The sequence below is a fragment of the Canis aureus genome, chromosome 24 (genome assembly GCF_053574225.1).
Source record: "Canis aureus isolate CA01 chromosome 24, VMU_Caureus_v.1.0, whole genome shotgun sequence".
NCBI classification, from domain to species: domain Eukaryota; kingdom Metazoa; phylum Chordata; class Mammalia; order Carnivora; family Canidae; genus Canis; species Canis aureus.
The window spans coordinates 42,713,286-42,734,986 of record NC_135634.1 but is presented as its reverse complement, the minus strand read 5'-3'; the positions used below and the strand labels follow the sequence as shown (position 1 = coordinate 42,734,986).

Genomic DNA, 21,701 nt, shown 5'->3' with positions numbered 1-21,701 from the left:
CATGCTAATCTTGCCTAGCTGTCAAGAGGATGGCAAGGGGCAGGCCTGTTTAGGAAAGTAGTTATTTCCAGGTGGGAAGCTAGCTTGTGAGCCTCCAGGCCTGGGCTCCCACAGTGCCCCCCACCCCCACCCCCATTCTCCGTGGGATCTGCGAGCTCCTGCAGCACCTGGCAGGTCTCAGGAAGAACCAAGAACAGGGAGCTTGCACTTGCACTACCCTCCTCACCCAGGTACCCGCACCTCATCCTGAGCCCAGCGCACCAGCACCATCCCTCACCTCGCGCGCGGGTCCCTTTCTGGGTCTTGCTCCAGACATTGCCAGGCTCCCCATCTACGGAAGCTCTCCCGTTTGTTTCCCTTTCTCCCTCACCAGCCCCTGCTTATGTGCTCCCCTAACACCTGTGGCCACCTGACCCTGGCCAGCGCGAGAGAGCCCCGGGGAAGGGGAGCCTTCTCCAGACTTGGATGTAGCAGCGAGAACGTACTAGCTGCTCAGTTAACCGGGGGGCCCGGGAATGAATGAATGAATGAATGAATGAATGAATGAATGAATGGAAAGTCGGTGGCGCGGCTTCAGGGATGCCCGCTGACCCGGAGCCCCCCTCGCCCCCGCGCGCGCGCGCCCCAGGCCCTGCCCTGGCCGCCCCCGCCAGCCCGTCCGCTCTCGGGCCCCGCGGCGCGGGGGTGCGGGTGCGGGTGCGGGTGCGGGGTGCGGGGTGCGGGGTGCGGGCTCCCGGGCATGCTCAGAGCGCGCAGGTCCGGGCGGGGGCGGGGAGGGGAGGGGAGGGGAGGGGAGGGGAGGGGAGGGGGCGGGCGGGGGAGCGGCCGCCGCCGCCGTGCGCTCGCGGGCCCGGGCGGAGCTGCGCAGTCCTCCTCTCGCAGCTGCGCCAGGACAGCGGCGCTGGCCGTGCCCACAAGTTGCCGGCAGCCGAGCGCGGCGCCGCCTCCTCTGCTCGCGGCCCCCCGCGCCCTCCCCGCGGCGGCCGCGGCCCCGGGACGCACCCGCACCCGCACCCGCACCGCACCCGCACCCGCACCGCACCCCCGGCGCACGCCCGCCCCAGATGTGAAGCGGCGCCGCAGCCCCTCGCCCCGTCCCCCGGAGCCATCCAGAGCGAGTGTCGCCGGCGTCTGCTCTGCCCAAAGCCCGGGGCTGGAAGATGTGGCAGCCGGCCACCGAGCGCCTGCAGGTAAGGGGCCGCCGCAGCGCCGGGGGCCAGCCTGGAGGAGGCGGCGGCGCTCCGGCCGGGAGCCCAGGGGGCGCGCTGCCCCTCGGCGGGGCTGTGACCCGGGGCGCTGGCGGGAGCCGCGGGGGGAGAGGGCGCTGCTGACCGCGGCCCCGCAGCCGGCGGGGGGCGGGCGACCCCCAGACACGCCGCGCCCCGGGCCTTCCAACTTTGGGCCTGGGGGTGTCGGTGTGCGAGTGCGTAGATGTCAGGCTGCACTTGCTGAGCAGCGGTTCTAGATCACGCTCCCCTGTCACAGTTTACTGGCCTGGGTTGCTTGTTTTCTTTTCTTGCATCCGGATTTTTCCTTTTTCTTTTTGGTCTCCAGGAAAGAGCAGGTAATTTGTAAGAGTATAATTTGGAAATATCAAACTTGCATTGGGGTGGCCATGGGATGCATATTTTATTTTATTTTATTTTTTTATTTTTATTTTTTTATTTTATTATCTTATCTATCTTACCTTATTTTATTTATTTATTTTATTTATCTTATTTTTTATTTTATTATCTTATCTATCTTATTTTATTTTATTTATTTTATTTATTTTATTTTATCTGTCTTATTTTATTTTATTTTATTTTATTTTATTTTATTTATTTTATTATTTTCTTCCTATTTCTTGGAGCTCTCCTTTCCATTCTCCCCTGAACTTCAACTCGCCCAGATGATCTCCAACGCCAGAAGTGAAGTTGTGGGCCAGGAGGAATACTGGCGCTCTGGGTCATCCCATCCAAAGTTTTTCAGTGCCGTCTGCTGAGATGACAGGCTGCCTTTAAATTTGGATTTGGATTTAATTTGGATTCTGAAGCCGGGGCGTTGGGAAGGGGGGCAAAATGAGAAAGAGGGATGTTTACGGAAAGGAGCTCTTCCAGTGACACTTGGCACCCTGGAACCGCCCAGACTGCAAAGGTTTGATGACTGCCTTTTGCTGACAGATATATTCTCCAGGGAGAGGGCAGCTTCTCTGCCAGATAAAATCCACTGAATCCTGCAGTTCAACTTTTGGCAGGCTCGCAGCCACATTGTTTCGTAGTAAACTTTGAAGAAGTGTTTAAGTGGTAAAATATAGCACCATTGGAGGCCTAGTGAGTCTGAAGACTTAGTACAGTGGAGGCCAGGAGCCCTGGCTGGCTCCGGAGGTTTCTCAATGAACACTCAGAGCCCCAAATGCAGAATGCAGACTGCTCCTTAGATCCTGGGAGAGGCTACCCTTTGCCTGGGAGCTCTCATACTGGGGATTAACCTGCAGAGGGCATTGCACTTAGCAGAAACAGATGCCCCACGCCCCGCTTCTAAGCCTCCCTGGGCCTGTGGATTTGTGGGGAGTGGGTTCACATGAACAGAACCTGAGACACCAGGCCAGTCCCCCAGGATCTCAGACAGACTCCCCGAGAAAAGAGACCTTTAACCTTGGGGACAGTGCGGTGGGTGACCAACCTCTAACCTCCTCGTCTTATTAAAAGACGGTCACATCGAGCCTCTGAATGATGGACCAGAGGCGATGTGAATATTTTTTGGCAGTGACCCCAGTTACCAGTTGGGCATTTGAATTCCCCGATCGGTTCAGGGCACGGCTTCTATTCTAAAGGAAGGAGTGACTGGAGCGGGGGGGGGGGGGTCCCCCCATCCAAGTGAGTAGCCTAGCTCTCAGAAGTCCTTGGAGAGATGAGGCCAGAGTTCCTTGAGGTGGCTTTCCTGGCCCGGGGCTGTGTGCCTCTGCAAAGTTTGTGGATTTTGTCTCTCGCAGTTATTTCTGTTTCATTTAAGGACTCCTGTGTGCTCCGGAGCACGTGACCCTTGGCAGGCGAGAGCTCTGGCTCGCGCTCCGCATGGCAATCGTTCCTTTACTAGAAACGTCCTCCTGGCTCTTCTGTGAAACGTACACATGTGCGTTTGGCACGAGCCTGGTTTATTACAGTTTGCGCTTGCAGTGCATTTCCTGCATTTTGAAGTGTCATGTTGAAAGAGCCCCCGGTTTGGGCTTTTGAAAGCTCAGGTAAACATGTCTTATCACTGGCTAAGATCAGATCGCTGCTGGAAGGTTCTTGCCAACAGGAGGCTCAACTTCACGCTCCCCAAATGAAAATGGGTAAACAAGCCGGGTTCCCTTTGAAAGGTCCGGCTCCTGCCTTGCCATTATAGAAGCGGACCAAATGGAGGGGGAAAAAAAATCTTCATAGTCGGGCTTCTTTCCACATAGCAGCTCCACTCTTTTTTCTTTTTTTTCCAAAACACACAATTTGCATGTTTTTGCTTCTTTGCGTCCTTGGGAGGGAGTTGCTGAGGGTGAGGTGGTGAGTGAGCTGCGTGGAATAATATTTTATTTACATTCCTTGTGGTTTTGTTTGTCACGGTCTCTGTTTGCTGTCTGGGATTTTTTTTCTTCCCCGTGTTGCCCTCAAGGCACCACCATATAGGAACGTGGGTTTCCGATTCCTCAGTGAATGGGATGCTTTATCTTGCCCCAATTCCGTGGCCGTTGGAGATGCTGATGGGAATTGTGTTCAGTGGGGAAATGAATGATGAGTCCCACTCGTGAATGAAGTCAAAGCCCCACCCTTCTTACACACATTCCTCACCTTCTCATACAACCTCATTAATTTTTTTTTCTTCATTAATTTTTAATGCAAGACTTCAATTTAGATGAGCTGGAGTGCGGAAAATCCTTCAAGGAAGCATTCCCAGAGCTTTCTTAATAGGACTGAGGACTCAGGAGCCAATTTCTTGTACAAATACCTAGAAACAAAAGAGGCGAGGGAAGAAAGGAAGGCCGTCTTTTCTTAATTGATTTTATGAGTTCCTGCTAGATGATGCCCATGCAAAGGGTCTGGGGCCCTGGGAGCGTGGCCGAAACTTGCGTAGGCCAGACGGTCACTCTGTAGCTAATTTGGGGCTGGCAGCTAGCCGTTTTGCTCAGGACATGACATCTTTGAGCAGGTTTAATTATCACTATCAAAACTCACTTCCTTGCCAGACGCAGCGATGCTTATGCTTCCCGATTTGAGGTGTAGCTGATTGACCCAAATCCAGCACGGGCACTGCGACCTGTTGCCCTGAGCCGGGCTGAGCTGGATCGTTCCTCATTCACACAACCCGCGGCAAGTTCATCTGCTCCCCTGAATGTTAAAACTTCCCTTGCATCCCACTCGAGCCCTGGCTGCGAGCTTCTGCCATTAAAAATATAATAGGATCAAAAGGGATGTGAGGATTTAAATTACCACCCCAACTTTTGAAAATGAATACATATGAGTTCTTCCCTTTTCACCTCCTGTACTGCACAGCAGACCTTTTTTTTTTTTTTTTTCCCCTTGGAGGGACTCGGGAGAGTTATAAATTTTTAAAGGAGCAGATTTGAAACAGGCTCTTCTCAGAGAAGTACAGGGGACTTTTTAATAGATAAAGGGCTATGTATTGGTCTTTAAAAAAACAGAGCTGAGATTATTTCTGGCCTTGATACCTTAAGATTTGCACGGGTTTCCTAATTGTCTTCATTCTTGGGCGGGGAGGATCCGTTAGAAATGACGGACTCCTCTGTGCAAGAGTGAGGACACGTTAGCCATAGAAATGTGTGTTTCCCCAGAGCACATGTCTCCAGTGAGCCACCAGATACATTTTTCTGCAGGCCAGGAAAGGAGGAGAACAAGAGAAAGATGAATGGAGACTCAGTTTGAGACAAAGGAGGCCAACGGATCCGGGCCTGAGGTGGAGCTGTTACAAGGGTGGAGTGGAATGGGATAGTGGGAAGCTGTGAGAGAAGCAAGTTTTAGCAAGTTCTAATTGTGGAGTCGATGGGGAACTGTTTTCTCATGAGGCTTTTTTTTTTTTTTTAAGATTTATTTATTTATTTTAGGGGGGTAGAGAGAGAGAGAGAGAGACAATGAGCAGAAGAGGCAGAGAGAATCCCAAGCAGACTCTGTGCCAAGCACGGAGCCTGATATGGGGCTCGATCTCACGACCCCTGAGATCATGACTTGAGTCCAAACCAAGAGTCAGATGCTTAACCGACTGAGCCACCCAGGTGCCCCTCATGAGGCGTTCCACAAGGTTCCAAGTTAATCATTTGCCTGTCTTCCCTGAGATTTAAATTTTTCCTGTGGCAGATCCAGAAAATGCCGAACTTCGATCCACAAAGCTTGGCTTTTGGCTTCTCAGCTTGGATCCTTCTCTTGCCTGCATCGCTTTCCTTTTTACTCTTATTCTGTTCAGTGGCCAAGCATCAGCACCTTCAAAACGGGGTGAAATGAGGAAGGGTAGGGAGAAAACCAGATCCTGCCTCTTTTGGTTTCTGGTGAACGTCTGGGCTGGCAAAAAGGTTCAAGGAAATAAAACTTCTGTTTTATTGGAGTTACAACTTTGGAGATTATAGGAGCCAAGAGTACTTGGTCCCCCAGGGTTATATTGTCCTTTCTCTGCCTTGCCTGAGCTGATAGATTTCACCTGCCCTTGCACTGGGGATTGTTCTAGACTTATTATTTCTCTGTTATCCAGCCCCTTCCACTTTTCCCCTGAGGATTGATGGAGGAACCCTCTAGAACAGCAGCTGGAGACCATTAGACCAGGAACGCTGGGCAGAGAGAAACCTTTGGCAAGCAAGACCCTTTTCCAGGCTGACCAAATTGACAAAAGGAACACAGAGTAAGGAAGGTAGTGGTAGCAGCCCGTTTTTATGGAGCACACACTGTGTATGGGGCGCTGTGCTAAGGAGTTTTACTTGAATTATCTAGTTCATTTGCCTTCCCTAGCCGCTTTATCCCCATTTTATAGTGAAAAACCCCTGAAAGCCAAAGAGGTTAAAAGATTTGGTCAGGGTTGGACAGCTAGAAATGAGCAGAGCTGGAATCTGGCTGGTCTGGCTTCCGAACTCACTTCTTAGCCACTTCTCTGTAGTGCAGAAGGGTAAGAAGATGCTCTACACCTGCTGGGGCCACTGTTATTAATAAAGAGAATTGTAGGGGCGGGGGTCTGGTGGCTCAGAGGGGCTGCTTTCATATTTCTGGTTGATGCAGTCTGGCTGCCTGTGCCGACATGGGCTACCCTCTTTGGGTGGCTCACACCTCTGGGTGATGGTGGTAGTGGGGGAACGTAAGCTGGTATATCGTACTTTAGCTGAAATCCCCAGTTGCCGTTTGAGTCTCTTCAACTGGAGCACATGGCATTTATCCAAACTAGAGACCTTGAAAGATGGTAATCAAGCCTGATCTGGTCCTTCCACATTTACACCAAAAGTGGGGGCAGGGGGAAGGAGATTGGGGAGTTCAGGAGCAACTGCTTGGAAATAAGTGGTAGCTACTCTTAGGGACGCACAGGGTTCTCACCGAAGGGATCCTAGATTTTGCCAGTCTTTTTGTGCGTCTTAGATGAGTAAGTACAAAGCCTTGGGCTTTATCGTTTGCAGAGGAAACTTGGAGATATCATTACTGTGAGGTCTTTGAGAAGCAGCATGCTGTCTTACATCATTGGGTCTTTCTGTGCATTTGTCAGCAAAATCTCCACCAAGTGACTTGCAAAATGCCAGCCTTGGAAAAAAACCAAAAAACTCTGCCCCCTGGTTACCCATTGCCTAACTGGGCTGTTTCATGTTGAATGTACTGGGTTATCTTGGGGTGTTAGGCAACTTTTTGCATTTTGTTTGATGTTCCAGATTGGCTCCCTCCTCCCCCACATCCCAGTAGCACTGACTCCCCCCACCCCACTATGCAGATTAATCCTGTAAATTGGGTCCTGGAAGAGTCAGCCCCAGACAGCCCCAAGGCAGCTGGGGAATCAGGCTTCCTTCCATGGGGCTATTCGACTCCACAAATAGCGAATAGCAGCAATTCAGGGAGTCGTTAGTGGTCAGCAAATAAAACTAGTCCAAAAACACCCAGTAACACTGCAGTGTGCTTCACTCACACACCCCCCCCCCCCCGCCCCCAACCCCCGGGGCACAAACCTAAACGGAGGCTTTGTTTAAGTCCAGCAGGAAGAAATAGTTGAGGTTGTTGTCCAAAGACCTCCTTGGAGGCTAGTGGAGTCAGTTACTATCATTTTATGTTAACTTAAAAAGAGGTTTTGATCCCAATTTAGCTGCCAGCCAGTGATAGAGCATCAGAGTATTCCCCAGGTCCAACCCTCAGGCCAGGATCTGGACAAGGACCTCGTCAGGAGTCAGGCACAGACTGGCCCTGTGTCCTTGGCCTATTTCCGTGCTTCCAAAGTCTCGGGGAGCCCTCTCACCTAATGCTGGTGCCACTTGGGTTCCTCGTCTTGCTGAGGTCTTCTCTCCTGTGTCTGCCTCCTCTTCCCTCACTCGTTGCCACTGAGGTCTCGCTTTGATAAGGGAGGTTCTGGTAGCGAGAAAAACACCACTTCCTTCTGTTTGTTGAAGCTTAAACACTAGTTGAGCCTTTTATTCCTTGCACCTTTGGCCTTCCTGATGGGCGCAGCCTCAGACTCGAACCCTGGTCCCCATGTCTTACTCATTGCGGTGGGCCTTCCCCCGGCCCCCACATATATGCTGAAGACCTAGCCCTGCTATTATCAATGCTGCCTCGTGTGAAAATAGGGTCTGTGCAGATGTAATTGAGTTGAGTCACTCGGATTAGGGGAGCCCTAAATCCAGTGACTGGTGTCCTTAGGATAAGGAGAGATTTGAAGGCACAGAGGAAGGCATAAGAAGGAGAAAGCCTTGTGAAGACAGAGGCAGAGAATGGAGTTATGCTTCCACAAGCGCAGGAATGCCAGGGGTGGTTGGCAACCACCAGAAACTAGAAGAATCAGGGGAATGTCCTTCCTTAGAGTCTTTACAGGGAGCATTGCCCTGCTGCCATCTTGATTTGGGGCTTCCAGCCTCCAGAACTATGAGAGAGTACATTTCTTTTTTTTTTTTTTTTTTGAGAATACATTTCTATTGTTGCCCCATCTGTGTCAACTTGTTACAGCAGCCATGGTAAACTAATACACTAATAAAACCACATTGCCTTTGACCGAGTTCTGTGTATTTCCAGAAGCCTGGGTATGCCTGACTTTCATAAACTGGGACAAAATGAATGTGTCTCTGTAGCACACTCTTTTACTACTGAGTGTGTGAATTTATTTACAGCGGATTCAGAGAAAATGAAAACAGACATTATAAAACAACTAAATCACTGCTTCTTCCTCCCTCATCTGCTTCTGGCCAAGAGCCTAGGGATGGCGGCGAACGGGTCTTGCGTTGCTAAAGGGAGCGCCCCTAGAACAAATAGTAAATGTGCTTCAAGAGATAGTTAACTTTGATCATTAAAATTATGGGATGTGAAAGACAGTTTGCTTTAAGGCGGATCTCAGTGACACTTTTCCAGGCAGGTGGAGACCAAGGGTGGGCTAGGGTTTTATCCTCAAAATTGCCAGAGTCCCTGCAGAGTCTCTGGGGAGCAGGCCTCCGGTGCTTGCCTCTGCCCGACGGGTCGGAGACCCGTGTGGGTTGACTTTCGAGTCCCCTCCGGGCAGCCCCAGATGATTGTCTGGTTGATGATTTGCATCTGGCTGGATATTTTGCTTTGTTTTCGTTTTTCACTTGGTAACAGTATAAATTATTTTAATGAAGAATCGCTTTCTAGTACCCAACTCACTTTTAAGACAAAAAAGTCAGTGTCACGAGGAGTCATCACACTTGCTTTCCTCTCTCCCAAGTGCAGCAGACACTTGTTGCCTCCCCCTGCCCCCGAGGGCAAGGAGCCTGGGTGAGGGCAGGGCGGCCCGGGGTCTGCACATCTCAGAGTGGAGAGCCGAGAGCCTCTGGGTTTTAAAATGCTATTTTACCTTTCATTCTCTTCCTCAGGAAGAAGAGAATCCTGTGCTCGGGGGTGGGCAGGGAAGGGGGGGCAGAGACGCCAGGAGAAAGAGGCTCCTTAATTGCCATCCTTCTGTGAGGATAGGCCGTTCTGATCCCTTCATGACAAGTCCTTTCCTCACAGCTTCTTTGTAATTGTGGGTCTGAGGATGAATACCCAGAAGGCCTGGCCCCTTCTTCCCAGCACATGCTTTGAGGCCTTTCCATCAGGAACTGGCTGCCTTTTCCCCAGGTGTGTGCGACGTCCTGGGGTCGAAGCCACCCATGGTGTGGGGTGTGGGAGTGGCCACTGCCGTTTCCTTTCTGACGGGCCTGTGGATGCTCCCTGGGGGCTGAGCCGGGGTCTGTGGGGCCATGGGGCAGAGGGGTGGCTAGTTTGTGTTGGGCTGACATTCTTGGTGGCCTCGTGCACTAGCTTCCGAGCGTTGCCATAACAAAGTACCACAGGCCGGGTGTCCTAAGGACGAGAAACTTCTTGTCTCACAGATGTGGAGGCTGGAAGTCTGAAATCAAGGTGTCGGCAGTTGGGGTTTCCTCTGAGGCCATGAGGGAGAATCTGTGCTGTGCCTCGCTCCTAGTGTCTGGTGGTCTTTTGGAAATCTTAGCTGGCCCTTGGCACATGGTGGTCTCCCTGTGTGTGTCTCCTTAGAAGGATGCCCCCCATGTTGGATCAGGGGCCTACCCTCCTCTGGGGACTACTTAGGTCTGTGATGAGCCTCGTTCTGAGTCAGGTCACATTCTGAGGTATTGGGGTTTCAGCATAGGAATTTTTGGAGAGACACTTCAGCCTATAATACTTACTTTAGAATTTTCTTTTGGGTATCCTCTGGGCACCAGCACATTTCTCCCTGCTTGAACCAATCGCCAAAAAAAAAAAAAAAACAAAACAAAAAAAAAAAAAAAAACAAAAAAAAAAAACAAAAAAAAAGAAAAGAAAAGAAAAGAAAAAAGAGCAATGGGATTTTTTTCCCCCTCAATGGCAGTGCAGATGTGAAATGAAGTGGCATATCTGCTTCTTGTCATGGCTACTATTTTATACTTGATTTGATAAAAAAAATAAATAAAATGACAAAATAAGGGCAGCTCGGGTGGCTCAGCTGTTTAGTGCTGCCTTCAGCCCAGGGCGTGATTCTGGAGACCCGGGATTGAGTCCCACGTCGGGCTTCCTGATGGAGCCTGCTTCTCCTTCTGCCTGTATCTCTGCCTCTCTCTCTCTCTCAATCTCTCTCTTTGTCTCTCATGAATAAATAAATAAAATCTTTTTAAAAAATGACAAAATAATATCTGCTTAGGGTGACAAGGTAACAAATCACACAGCTGGGAAGTGTGTTAAGATGCTAATAAGCTTTCTCTAGATTTCCCAATTCTCCCCATGAAGGAAACTCATAGGATCTGTCTGGTAGTGATTTTCCCACAACTTTCTTCCAGGTTTGTGCAAACATGTACAAATATATGGATGCATATTTAGATCTTTCTCATGTGTTTCAATAATACACTATATATGTATTACTCTGCTTTTTCTTTTTCACTTTACAAAGTGCTTTCTAGGGATCTCCTCTGGTCAGTACAGTTGGCTCCCCCTTCTCCATGGTTCTGTGTTCCGTGCTTTCAGTTACTGGCAGCCAACTACAGTCCAGAAACACATGATCCTTCTTCTGACAGATCATTAGAAGGTCAGTAGTTGCTAAAGGTCACATGGCAACACCTACATCATTCACTTTATTATCAGAAGAAATATGAGTACAGTTATATAAGATATTTTGGGGGACAGAGACCACAATCACTTCTGTGACAATATGTTGTTATAATTGTTTTATTATCAGTTATTTTTGTTAATTTCTTACTGTACCTAGCTAAATTAAAGTTTATCATAGGTATGTATGTATAGGGAAAAAACATAGCATATGCAGGGTTTCAGATATCCTCTGGGCGTCTTGGAACATATTCCACATCGATAAGGGGGAAACTACTTTAATATAGCTCCAGCTCATTCCTTTTAGGATCTGCATGGGATTTGTAGTAGAGTTGGGCCACAATTTATTCAGTTCTTCCTCTATCAGGTTGGATCCGGGGCATATCCACGTTCTTTTGTTGCCCTCCTGCCTGTTAATAATACTGTTATAACTCTCTGGGTATATCCTTATGTACTTGTGCTCGTATTTCTTTAGACAGGACAGGAAGCATGAGATTTGCTGTATCTATGAGTATGCATGTTTTATATTTTAGCAGCTGTTAATGAAGGCCTTTTGTGAGAAGTCTTCTTTTTGATCTGAAGTCTGGGCGCTTCTGGCAAAGGTGCAAAGAACATAGTTTGCTGGAGACAGGATAGTCTTTTCAACAAATGATGCTGGCATAATTGGATATCCCTGTGCAGAACAACCAACTCCAAACTTTAATCCTTACCTCATACTTCTGGCATACGAAAACTCACTCAAAATTCATCACAGGACTAAATAAAACCTTAAACCTATGGCATTTCCAGAAAAAGACAGTAGAAAGTCTTTGTAACTTTTTATACATCAGTATAAGCATTCTAAACATCAAGACAGTGAACAGGCCCCTTATACCCCAAAGTTTCGTTGGATTGGGCCAAGATTTCTTAGAGCAATAACAAAAACATGATCAATAAAAGAAAGATTTGATTAAATTGGACTTCATCAAAATGAAAATCTTCTGTTCTTTTTTTAAATTAATTTCATTTATTTATTCATGAGGGACATAGACAGAGAGGGGCAGAGATGTAGGCAGAGGGAGAAGCAGGCTCCCTGCAGGGAGCTGGATACAGAACTCGATCCCAGGACCCCAGGATCACCACCCAAGCCAAAGGCAGATGCTCAACCACTGGAGCAACCCATGTGCCCTGAAAACCTTCTGCTCTTTAAGCGATTTTAAGAAGACAATGAATAGATAAGACACAGACTGGGAGAAAATGCTTGCAAATCATATATCTGTAAGACAGGACTTCTATCTGCGATACTGAAAGGACTCTCAAAACTCAATAATAAGATAAACAACCCAATTAAAAAAAACAATTGAACAAAGAAGTTATATGGACAGGAAACAAACACATGAAGCTGTTGAACATCATTAATTATCAAGAAAATGCAAATTAAAACTATAGTGAGGTATCACCACGTAACTATAGAATAGCTAAAATTAAAAGAGACTTCAACCACCCCGTACGCTGGCAAGGGAGTGGATGAATTGGAGCTCCTACTGCTGGTGGGGACGTGATGGAAGGCAGATCAGTGGATCTGAGGATTGGATGTGTCTGAGGAAAGAATTTGAAAATGGCCTGTGTAGATGTTGGAGGGTGATGGATGTGTTCAACATCTTCATTACAGTGATGGTTTCACGGGCGTCTATACATGCCAAACTGGAAATCACGCAGTGTATTACACGTCATCTGGGTCTATATAAAGCTGTTTTAAAAAGGCTATGTGAAGTAGTCATTGTATGGCAGGCACAGTGCTAGGTTTTGGGGGAACTCAAAAATACATGGTTTTTGCCCTCACTTCAGTAGATTCTCTGTAGCTTTCGTGTTCTTTTAACTGGAAATTAAAATTCTAACCTAGCGTGTAAATAACAAGCTCTGGTTTTTTCCCTAGAGTTCCAGTCACTCCTGTTAAAACATTCCTTTATTTAGTCCTTGAAATGACAGGTTTCATCAGTGTCAGTTTGCCTCAGGATCCTAAGTGAAGCAAGTAGTTGAGCAAAAGAGGAAATCCTGCCAAAAGGGTGGATGGTTCCAGTTGGTGCCTTGTTCTTTCTGTCATGCTGTTGTGTTCTTGCTTCTGGTGCTTTGTTTCTCACTTCTTTACAGCCTACCCAGATGGCTTGGTCCTCTGAGGCCTTTGCTGCCCTTTGCCCCAGCACCTGACTCTGATCCCCGTGGCCAGTAGACTTAGGGGCTTGTGCTGTCGGATGGGTGAATTTCCAGGGTCATGGCCCCATGACTGGTTGGACCACCTTCTTCATTTTCTTTCTCCTGCAATAGGAAACAGAGACTACATCTACAAAACCATGAGTAGGTCTTGATTCCAGTTTGTGAATGTGATGTGTCTAGCCGAGGTAGGGTCTGGATTTCTTATGAAATAATCCTTTTTCTTGTGAGTATGGCAACTCAAAACTTTACCTAGCCCCTAGTGACTTTACCAATGGCCGTTGAACCTTAGTAGAATGGTTTTGAGAAGCATTTATAAAAATAATATTAATCTAGTTTAAAAACATTTTTTTTTCTCCTCTAGGAGGAAAATTGAAGACACTTGACTCAATCCCTTGTAAAGCAAAGAGCAAGGAGTATAAGAATTTATTCAGTAAATATGTAAGGAGACCATGTTGCATACTGTCCAATCTGAGGTCCTGTTGAGGTGGTGGGGACACTATTAATAATTAACTGGTATAGCGGGCGTAAACCAGAGTCCCCTGGCAAACCAGGCTGTGTGGTCACCCCTAAGAATGGCAAGTAAAAATGCTAGACTTCTGTTCCTAACTCTGTCACTTTGGGAGTGAGGGAAAGAAATGAAGTACATGGAGGTGAGGGACAGCAGATGGGCAAGAAAGCCAGGCAGAGGAGAGATTTCAGAGGAGGGGGTAAAGAATGTGCAGACAAGAAAGAGGAAGAAGTGGGAGGGTAGAGGAAGTCACGCAGACACTTAGCACCATCCCTGGCACGAATGTGTGCTCCCCAAAAGGTAGCTGCCAGTCACATGTTCAATGCAGCTGTTGGCCCATTGAAACATTATTCTTTGGAGCAGGGGCATCCGATGTCCACACCTGCTCAGTGGTGCTGAATGCTTTGGTGGATTATCTGGCTCTTTTGGAAAACTAAAGTTTTTCAGATGAAAAACTAGGAAGCATTGAGGGGGGAATACAAAGGAGATCGAAAGCCAAAGGGCAGGCGTCTTGGGGGAAATAGTATTTCTTTAGGCTATGAGTCTGGCTACCTGTGGCCCAGATAGGCTGCTGAACAGGGGAAAGATCATGGGGTTTTTATCAGGCACCTCTGGATGTAAATCTTGCTGCCTCACTCATTAGAAATTACTTCAGGACCTCTGATTTGTATTTTTTCAACTTTAAAATGGGGGTAGTAACATTTAGCTCTTAACTATTCATTGAGGTGTGGAATACAGAGAGCATATCATGGTAACTGGCAATTATTGGGAGTCAGTAAATACTAATTTCTTCCCCTATTTTAGTTCCAAGGGTGAGCTAGGAATAGCAGCATAGCATCTTAGGGCTAGATGGATAAGAGAATTTTGGTGTTTCTCAAAGTGTGTTCCATGGACCATGAATTTGGTGAGCTACTCATGTGAGTCTTGCCACACAGGATTCAGTCTTTAAATAGTTTTGGGGAAGCAGTGGGTGAAACAAAGTGAGTCTGGTTTACTGCAGGACTTCTTGTGGCCTTTCAGATGCCAGTGCCCCGTGAATTTCTACGTGGGAGAAGAGAAGCCAGCTCTTTGTGAAGAAGCATTCTGCAATCCAGAGCGCTTCAATCCACAACTTGAACTTCTTTAAGTTGACAAACTGTGGGCCTGAGGCTTGGCTCTAGCTTACAAAAATATTTCCTTTGGCACCTTCAGTATCTATAAAAACTTGACAAATTAGTTTCCAGGATTGAAAAATTAGAGGAATTTATAAGGAAATCTGGATTTTCTGATTCTCTTAGAGAATGGGAGGTTCAAAAACCCCAGTGGGTTCTGACATGGTGACCATTGGCCAGCGCTGTTCCATGTGGAGGGGAAGCTTGTCCCAGCCTTACAGAGTGGGTGTCACTAAGTCACATAAGCTGATGGGCCTGGGGTGTTGGGGTTGAGGACCCTGGTCTAGTTCAGCTCCTTTGGCTGGTGGGAAGAATGAATCCAAAATTCATGTAGTCCTTGGAATCAGGACAAGGTTCTTGGTCTTCTTTCAAAGGTCAAGGTGATAGAATGTTGTGTGACTGTGTTTATTTGCTTAGCATCATTTTTTGCTCTGCAGGCACAACTCCAAGAGCCCACCTTCTGCCTGGAGGCCAGTTCTTCTCCCCCTCTTTTTTGGGATCTGTGTGTCAGAGTTTATATGATTGGAGCAGGAACTAGCTGTTGCCCCTTCTCTCCAGTGCACACAGAAGCCTGGGAACCACAAGTGGCCTTGGGCATGCCATTTGCTGATCCTGAGCACAGGAGAGGGCTTCCAGGCAGAGGTGGGAGGCTTCTCTGACTTTTCACTGTATCCACATCCCCCGCATATCCCATGCCAGGCAAGTGGAACTTTCTCATTGTTACAATATTGGCTCATTTGGGGGCATTTTTACTGCCAAACGTTGGAACAGATTGCTTCCAAAAGGGGAGAAATGGAGAGGTTGGAGAGTAGTTTTTTTAGTTTAATGGCATTCAATGTTTTCCTCGCAGGTTATCAGCCTATGGAGAAATGCTCAAATGTTATTTCAGGAAACCCAAACTTAAAGACATTTTTAATAGTGGCAACACCTTCATATTTGAGGATCCCTGTTTCCAAACACACACACACAACTCCCAAAAAAAATCAACCCCGAAAAACCAATCCCAAGCCATTCAAAAGCACACTGTAAATGTTTTCTGATCCTCTTGGGAGCAGATCTGCTACTTCACTTATCTTCTCAGATATGCTGCTGGTCTCCTTAGTGCTGCCCATTCCTGCAGAAGTATGAGATTCTGATTATTTTTAGCATGAAAAGGACACGGAGTTAACCAGGAGGTGGCTTAAACTATAAACCAGTGAATTAGACCTCTCACTGTTACCCATCGATATGGTCCATGAACGCACAAACATTGTGTATCTCCTGGTTCCTTTGAGTTAAACCATCTAGTTAGGTTTGACACAGTTCCCTATTATTCCTTCGTTAGACCCCCTTCTAATTAAAGTTTATGACTATATTGATAACTATTCTGAAAATTGTTGCACATGATAAATCAGACTCAGAGTTGGGTTATTATTCATCTATCTCCTCTCTAACCTAATTTAATCTGTTTTCCTACAGCACCTTTTATTTTTATTTATTTATTTATTTATTTATTTATTTATTTATTTATTTATTTATTTATTGAGAGAGTGAGAGCAAGAGAGTGTGAGCAGGAGAAGGGCAGAGGGGGAGAGAGAATCTTTAGCAGGCTCCATGCTCAGCACAGAGCCCAAAGTGGGGCTTGATCTCAGGACTCTTGAGATCATGATATGAGCTGAAATCGAGTCAGACGCCTAACCCAATGAGCTGCCCAGTTGCCCCCCATCAGCATCTTTTAAAACCAGAAATTCATGTGAAATAGTTTCTGCTGCACAACATTAACTCTGTCATAGCAGAAAGAGAAAGAGATCATGCTGGCTCCAGAACATAAAGCTCTTGGCCAATCTAAAAGCTCAGAAAATACACTTACACGTTAGATCCTTATGTAATTCCGAAAAGATTGGTGTTTGGTTAGTTAAGAAAGAAATCCAAGTGCTTTTGAAGTACTTTTCAGTAAAAGATAGAAATATCACTGACACATTAAAACAAGACTGAAATAAAACCCCTCAAATACTAGTCATGTAATGAAGGATTTAGTTGTACCTGAAAACCTAGGAGAGCTACTGTAACTGAGCCTGAAACTTCCAGCTCTGAGCTTCCTGGCAGCCTAAGTAAGAAGAGAAACATAATGAATTACTTAGCTCTCATTATCTAATAGAAGAATCTCCATCAACTCATGTGGAACCCTAAGTGTTTTCCTAAGTTGAAGACCCTAGAACTTACCGTGTGGTTCTTTATATGGGACATTGTGGCACAGACCCTTGGGTGATAATACTGATAGTACTTTTTGACAGAGTGGGCTTTAGAAGTTGAAAAAAATAAACAATTCAGCAGGAATGCTAAGACTGTTTATGTGGTGGCTGAAGTGGACATCTGTAGGGTTTTTCTGCCCTGCTTCATTTCCCATGTTTGGTAACAGCATCCTGATCTCATTTTTGGGAATTATTCTGTCTCTCCTGTTGGGGTGTGGGGGGGTGGGCTCCATTTACTTTTGGGAGAGGGACTGGTATCTAAGTTAATCAGACACCCTCTCCCAAAACTGGGATCTGGAGCACGATGGCAAAAAGGCTGAAAGCCACCAAAACTGGTTATTCCGACCACCAAGTTCCATAGTCCTGCTGCACAGACCCCAGGAGCTTCTTGATCCCCGTCCTTTTGGAGCTTGGTCCTCCTGTCCTCCTTTCAATCTGGTATCACTCTGATAATCAATTTTCTTTCTTCTGAAGTGAGTTGGAGTTGGTGTCTACTGCTTGCAACCACAAACTCTGATATACAGGAAGGATTTTCCTTCCTGTTTGGCCTTTCAAATTCTGTGTCACAAAATGTTCTTATGGAGCAGAGCTTGGCGTGTGGAGAAAATCGAGACAGCCATGCTGAAGGGGTCTCCGAGATGCCAACCAGAAGGTCTCATGGACACGCACCTATCCTTTCTTGTGGGTACCCTTTCCTTTTTTTTTTTTTTTAAAGATTTTATTTATTTATTCATGAGAGACACACACAGAAAGAGAGAGACATAGGCAGAGGCAGAGGCAGATGTGGGACTCAATCCCAGGACCCCGGGATCACGACCCAAGCCAAAGGCAGAGGCTCAACCACTGAGCCACCCAGGTGCCCCTATGGATAACCTTTCCTTGTCAAAAGTCTGCTTGCTCAACTGGGGGGTGAAGAAAGGATGCAGACATTTCTCTCCCTGGAATTCTTCACGCACATAGCCTTGTAAGTGCCATTGAACAGAAAGAATCCTCATCATCCCATAGTCCTGGCCCATCGCTGGAGAATGATTTTTGTCCTTGTTGTTTATAAGGGTGTAGCCCTGCTATTGGCATCTGCTATAAATCTTAAGGTTTTTATAACTTGGATGTCACTCTCACCTTTCTGCCAAATCTCTGTACTGAAAAAGCGGCCCATCATTTTAAGTAATGATGCTTTTACGACGTCCAAAACAAATAAAGTAGTGTGGGTACACACTATAAAATGAAGCCCTCTTGTCTCTGCATCTGGGGCAGAAATAGTGTCAGGGATGCAAACAGTCATTTGGGCCAAAATAGCCAAAGAGATGGAGTCTCAGGCTGAGTCTCGGTTCTCGAGAAACATTTGTTGTAGTTGTTGGTTAAAAATGTGAATGGCTCCGTAAGTTCACTCTAGGACAGTGTGGGCTCTTTTAGCCCAGAAAGTTAAATACGTCCGACTTTGGCAGCCCTGACCTTCGGGGTGGAGAATGTAGTTCACTAGTCTTCAAGACCTGCTTTGCCACTTTGATTTAATACAAGGCGGAAATCTTCAAAACAAAGCTCTCTGAATCCAGGAAAGTTCATCTGGCATCAGTTAGCTAGGGCATTAGCTGGGGCACCCCTCCTACCCCCCCTCCGCCACCCCTCTGCCCCCTCCCACACCCCACCCCCTTGTCTTTTCTCTAGGAGCTTGATGCTTTGTAGAAAATGAATGGCTTTGCAAAAGTGCAAATTTGGGAGAGCGTTGTACAACCAAAGAAAATTCAAATTAGCATTCCCCCTGTGGGAATCCTCTTGGGAAAATTGAAGTTATACTTAAATATTCACATTCAGAGGACAGCCAGTATGTGTTTTGGGATGTTGACACACTGAATGATACAGCTTGGTGGTTTTCGGGGAGTAAGGTGGTCCAGAGAAGGAAGAGTGCAGCGTCTAAAAAGCGCACTAATTGGTGTTTCCTTCCCTCTGTTGTGCTGGTGGTAAATAGCACAGGCTCAATGCTGATCTCTTTACTCCTTGGCCCAGAGAACTGACGTTTTTCTTCATAATGTAATTTAATGCCCTGGTTGGACAGAGGCTGGCCCGTGAGATATGTGTGTGCTCTGAACAGGAGGGGACGTGTGCTGGCAGGGTACCTTGGGGCAGGGCAAGCATTCAGCAAAAACTTGGAGGGAGTCTTCTGGAAGTAAAACCCAATTTGCAGGGATCTCTCTACTCAAAAGGTAGACTTGCTGGGTGATTTGGGATTTGGGGCCGGATCTGTGTTTGCTCCCTTTTGTGTGGATTCCCTTTTCTTTTCTCCTCTTGCTCTCCTCACAATGAATGGGAGTGAAGCTCTCTCCACTCCTGAATTTCTCTGAGCTGTCTTGCTGACTGCTGTAGCTTTCAGATATTTTTTTTATAGCTCTCCCAGGGGGCGATGGCCACCTCTCCTTTCTCCTGTCTTCCTTTTCAGCAGCTAAAGGCTCTTGGTCAGCTGGATCACAGCTCAACTGGGTAAGTTTGACTGTTGCTTCAAAGCCATTGGTTTTTGGGGGGCTTTAAAAAAAATTCTCACTTTTTGTTTTGGCTTATGGTTAAGAGCATGTGATCTCTGCCTTAGATGGCCATCAAAACTCGTTTATTGGGTTGTAGATGGAGAGGAAAAATGGATTCATTTCGATCCAAGGCCTGGAAGAATTGATAGACTGTTGATTGCTTGTAAAATGCACTTTAAAAAGTCCTTCTTGGAACTTAGCAGATGCCTGCTTTCATTATGTTAAGAAACCGATGCTATTTATCTTTCTTATTTCAATCATTGGCCCCTCTAAATAGGAAATTTAACTTTGATTCAAAGCTATTAATGCCTGCTGGTAAATAAGAAAATGCGTGATAGAGCAAATTATTTTTCATCTCTTGCATTTCTTATGGGCATCCCAGACTCAGGGGAATTTTTATGTAGCATAACAATTTCATAAGTGTTAACATGTTTTTTTAAACTTCACATTATAAATAGGAGCAGAAGCCTGCTTCAGAAATTTAAAACTAGATTAAAGTTGGCCAGAGCAGAAGGCAAAGTCATGGCTCTATTACAACTCACATCTTGGGGTTTTGGGTAGTCTACTGACAATGCGGTAGATTCAAATAAAATGCTCTTATTAGGGATTAATACATTTTGACCCGTGGATCTTGGAACTCGAGAGGGTCATGGAGTTGTTGTTGTTTTTTTTAAAGACATCTGTGAACCCTGGGGCACCTGGGTGGCTCAGTTGGTTAAGTGTCTGCCTTTGGCTCGGGTCATGATCCCAGGGTTGTGGGATCGAGCCGCATGTCAGGCTCCCTGCTCAACGAGGAGTCTGCTTCTCCCTCTCCCTCTCCCTCGCCCTCTCCCTCTCCTTCTGTTTCTCTCCCAGGCTTGTGCTCTCTTTCTTTCTCAAATAAAATAAACAAAATAAATAAAATAAATGAATAAATAAAATCTTGAAAAAAAGACATCTGTGAACCCCATGTGCATTTTCTATAGACCAAAAACATATACTTTGCAAATGTATCAACTACTTTTCAAATCTCGTGTGCTTTATTGAAAGACATATTTATTTAAAATCATTACTGATTCATGGTGACTTTTGGACTTTATGCATATTTTCAAGTACTGAATATCAAAGTGCTCTATGTGGTCAGCAGCACTGTGGACTTAAGAGGGATGTTGGCATTGAAGAGACACTGGCTTTGGATTTGTCAGGATGCGTCACCTCTTAAGTCCACAATGCATCATCCCTCTTGTTTATTTATTTCAACAAATGCTAGGGATCTTTTATTGTTGGGTGAGGAGCCAAACTGACTGAGGAGATGGGTCTAAAGAAGTGGTTCTTGTGCTTGAGAAGGGTTTAGTCGGTTAAATATAACACAGATTGCTGTTGTCATGGAGGAAACTTCCATCCTAAGATTGTGGAGGGCAAAAGAGGAGAGAGCCTTTGTAATATGTCCCCTTTGAGTGGGAACACGAAAGCTTCCCTTCACGTCCTACCCTGAGGGATGCTAATGTCTCAGGAAATGAGGACTGTGTGTGGCTGTATATTGGCTGGGAGAGCAGATATTTTAATTGGGCAAGTTTTTGCCTCAAACTGAGTCAGAGTTCTGTTATTAAGGTCAAAGGGAAAGATGGCAACATCACATCATCTTGCCACAGGTACCAACTTGAAAATAATGGCAGACATGGGCACTCTGACACCCTGAGATTATGTGAGTTTATTTGCCATTGAACTCCATGGGGTTCCCCCGTGGTCTGGTGCTGTCATGTTAAAATTGACACACGGTCCTCGGTTATGAACCGTTAGTTGATGCTGGTCCCACATGGTCTCAGATGGTTTTCCGGTCCATCTTTCGATAAAAGCATGTTGAGCAACGGCATGTGTTGAAAATTGCCAGGATCACTGAGAATGGGAGACTCTCTTTGTGATTAAAATAAAAGTTTCCTCTAAGTATGCAGAAATTTAGAATTTTTATGTTTGTTTGGACAGATGTTACTTGGCTAATTTCTTCTTGGGGGAAAATGTTATTTAGTTGATACTGCTTGCTTGTTCTTTCGTCTCCTATCTCTGCAGTTTTTTTTTTTTTTTTTTTTACACATCGGATGTGAGAAGATTGTATGGAACGAGGCCAAATGAGTGAAGATGTTGGTGATTAGGCAGGTTTCCTTTCCTCCCTTCTGTGGCCAGTGTTTGTAAAAGATCTGTCCTTCTCAGATGCTAAGGAGTTGCTTTGATGCTTGGGTTCAAACTCATGTGCCATCTTCATGTCTCTACATCTTTTAATGCATCTTGGACCATTTCCCACATTTTGTGTGTTTTTATGTTTGATGCTTTCGCTAATGTTTCCTTAGTTTGAAATATCCTTCATCACTTGTATGCTCTGCCGAGGAGATCATACT

At 46.2% G+C, this 21,701-nt stretch overlaps 1 protein-coding gene and 1 long non-coding RNA gene across 4 annotated transcripts in view; one reads left to right on the top strand and one right to left on the bottom strand.

Moving 5' to 3' along the window:
• Positions 1-986: 986 nt before the first annotated feature.
• PID1 (phosphotyrosine interaction domain containing 1) overlaps positions 987-21,701 on the top strand; it is a 225,554-nt gene continuing 204,839 nt past the window's right edge. The window contains exon 1 of one of the 3 annotated variants that reach the window (XM_077869101.1): positions 987-1,190. In XM_077869101.1, coding sequence (XP_077725227.1) covers positions 1,161-1,190 — 30 coding nt within the window. In that variant the 5' untranslated portion in view covers positions 987-1,160. Of the gene's footprint in view, positions 1,191-10,592; positions 10,711-19,167; positions 19,289-21,701 lie in introns of those variants that run through there. The other 2 variants (XM_077869102.1, XM_077869105.1) reach the window with 2 other exon arrangements.
• On the bottom strand, positions 5,092-10,612 carry LOC144296152 (uncharacterized). The gene is made up of 3 exons (XR_013363308.1): positions 9,839-10,612; positions 7,444-7,553; positions 5,092-5,450 (listed from the first exon to the last, which is right to left on the bottom strand). It is a non-coding gene; the product is annotated as an uncharacterized LOC144296152 (long non-coding RNA).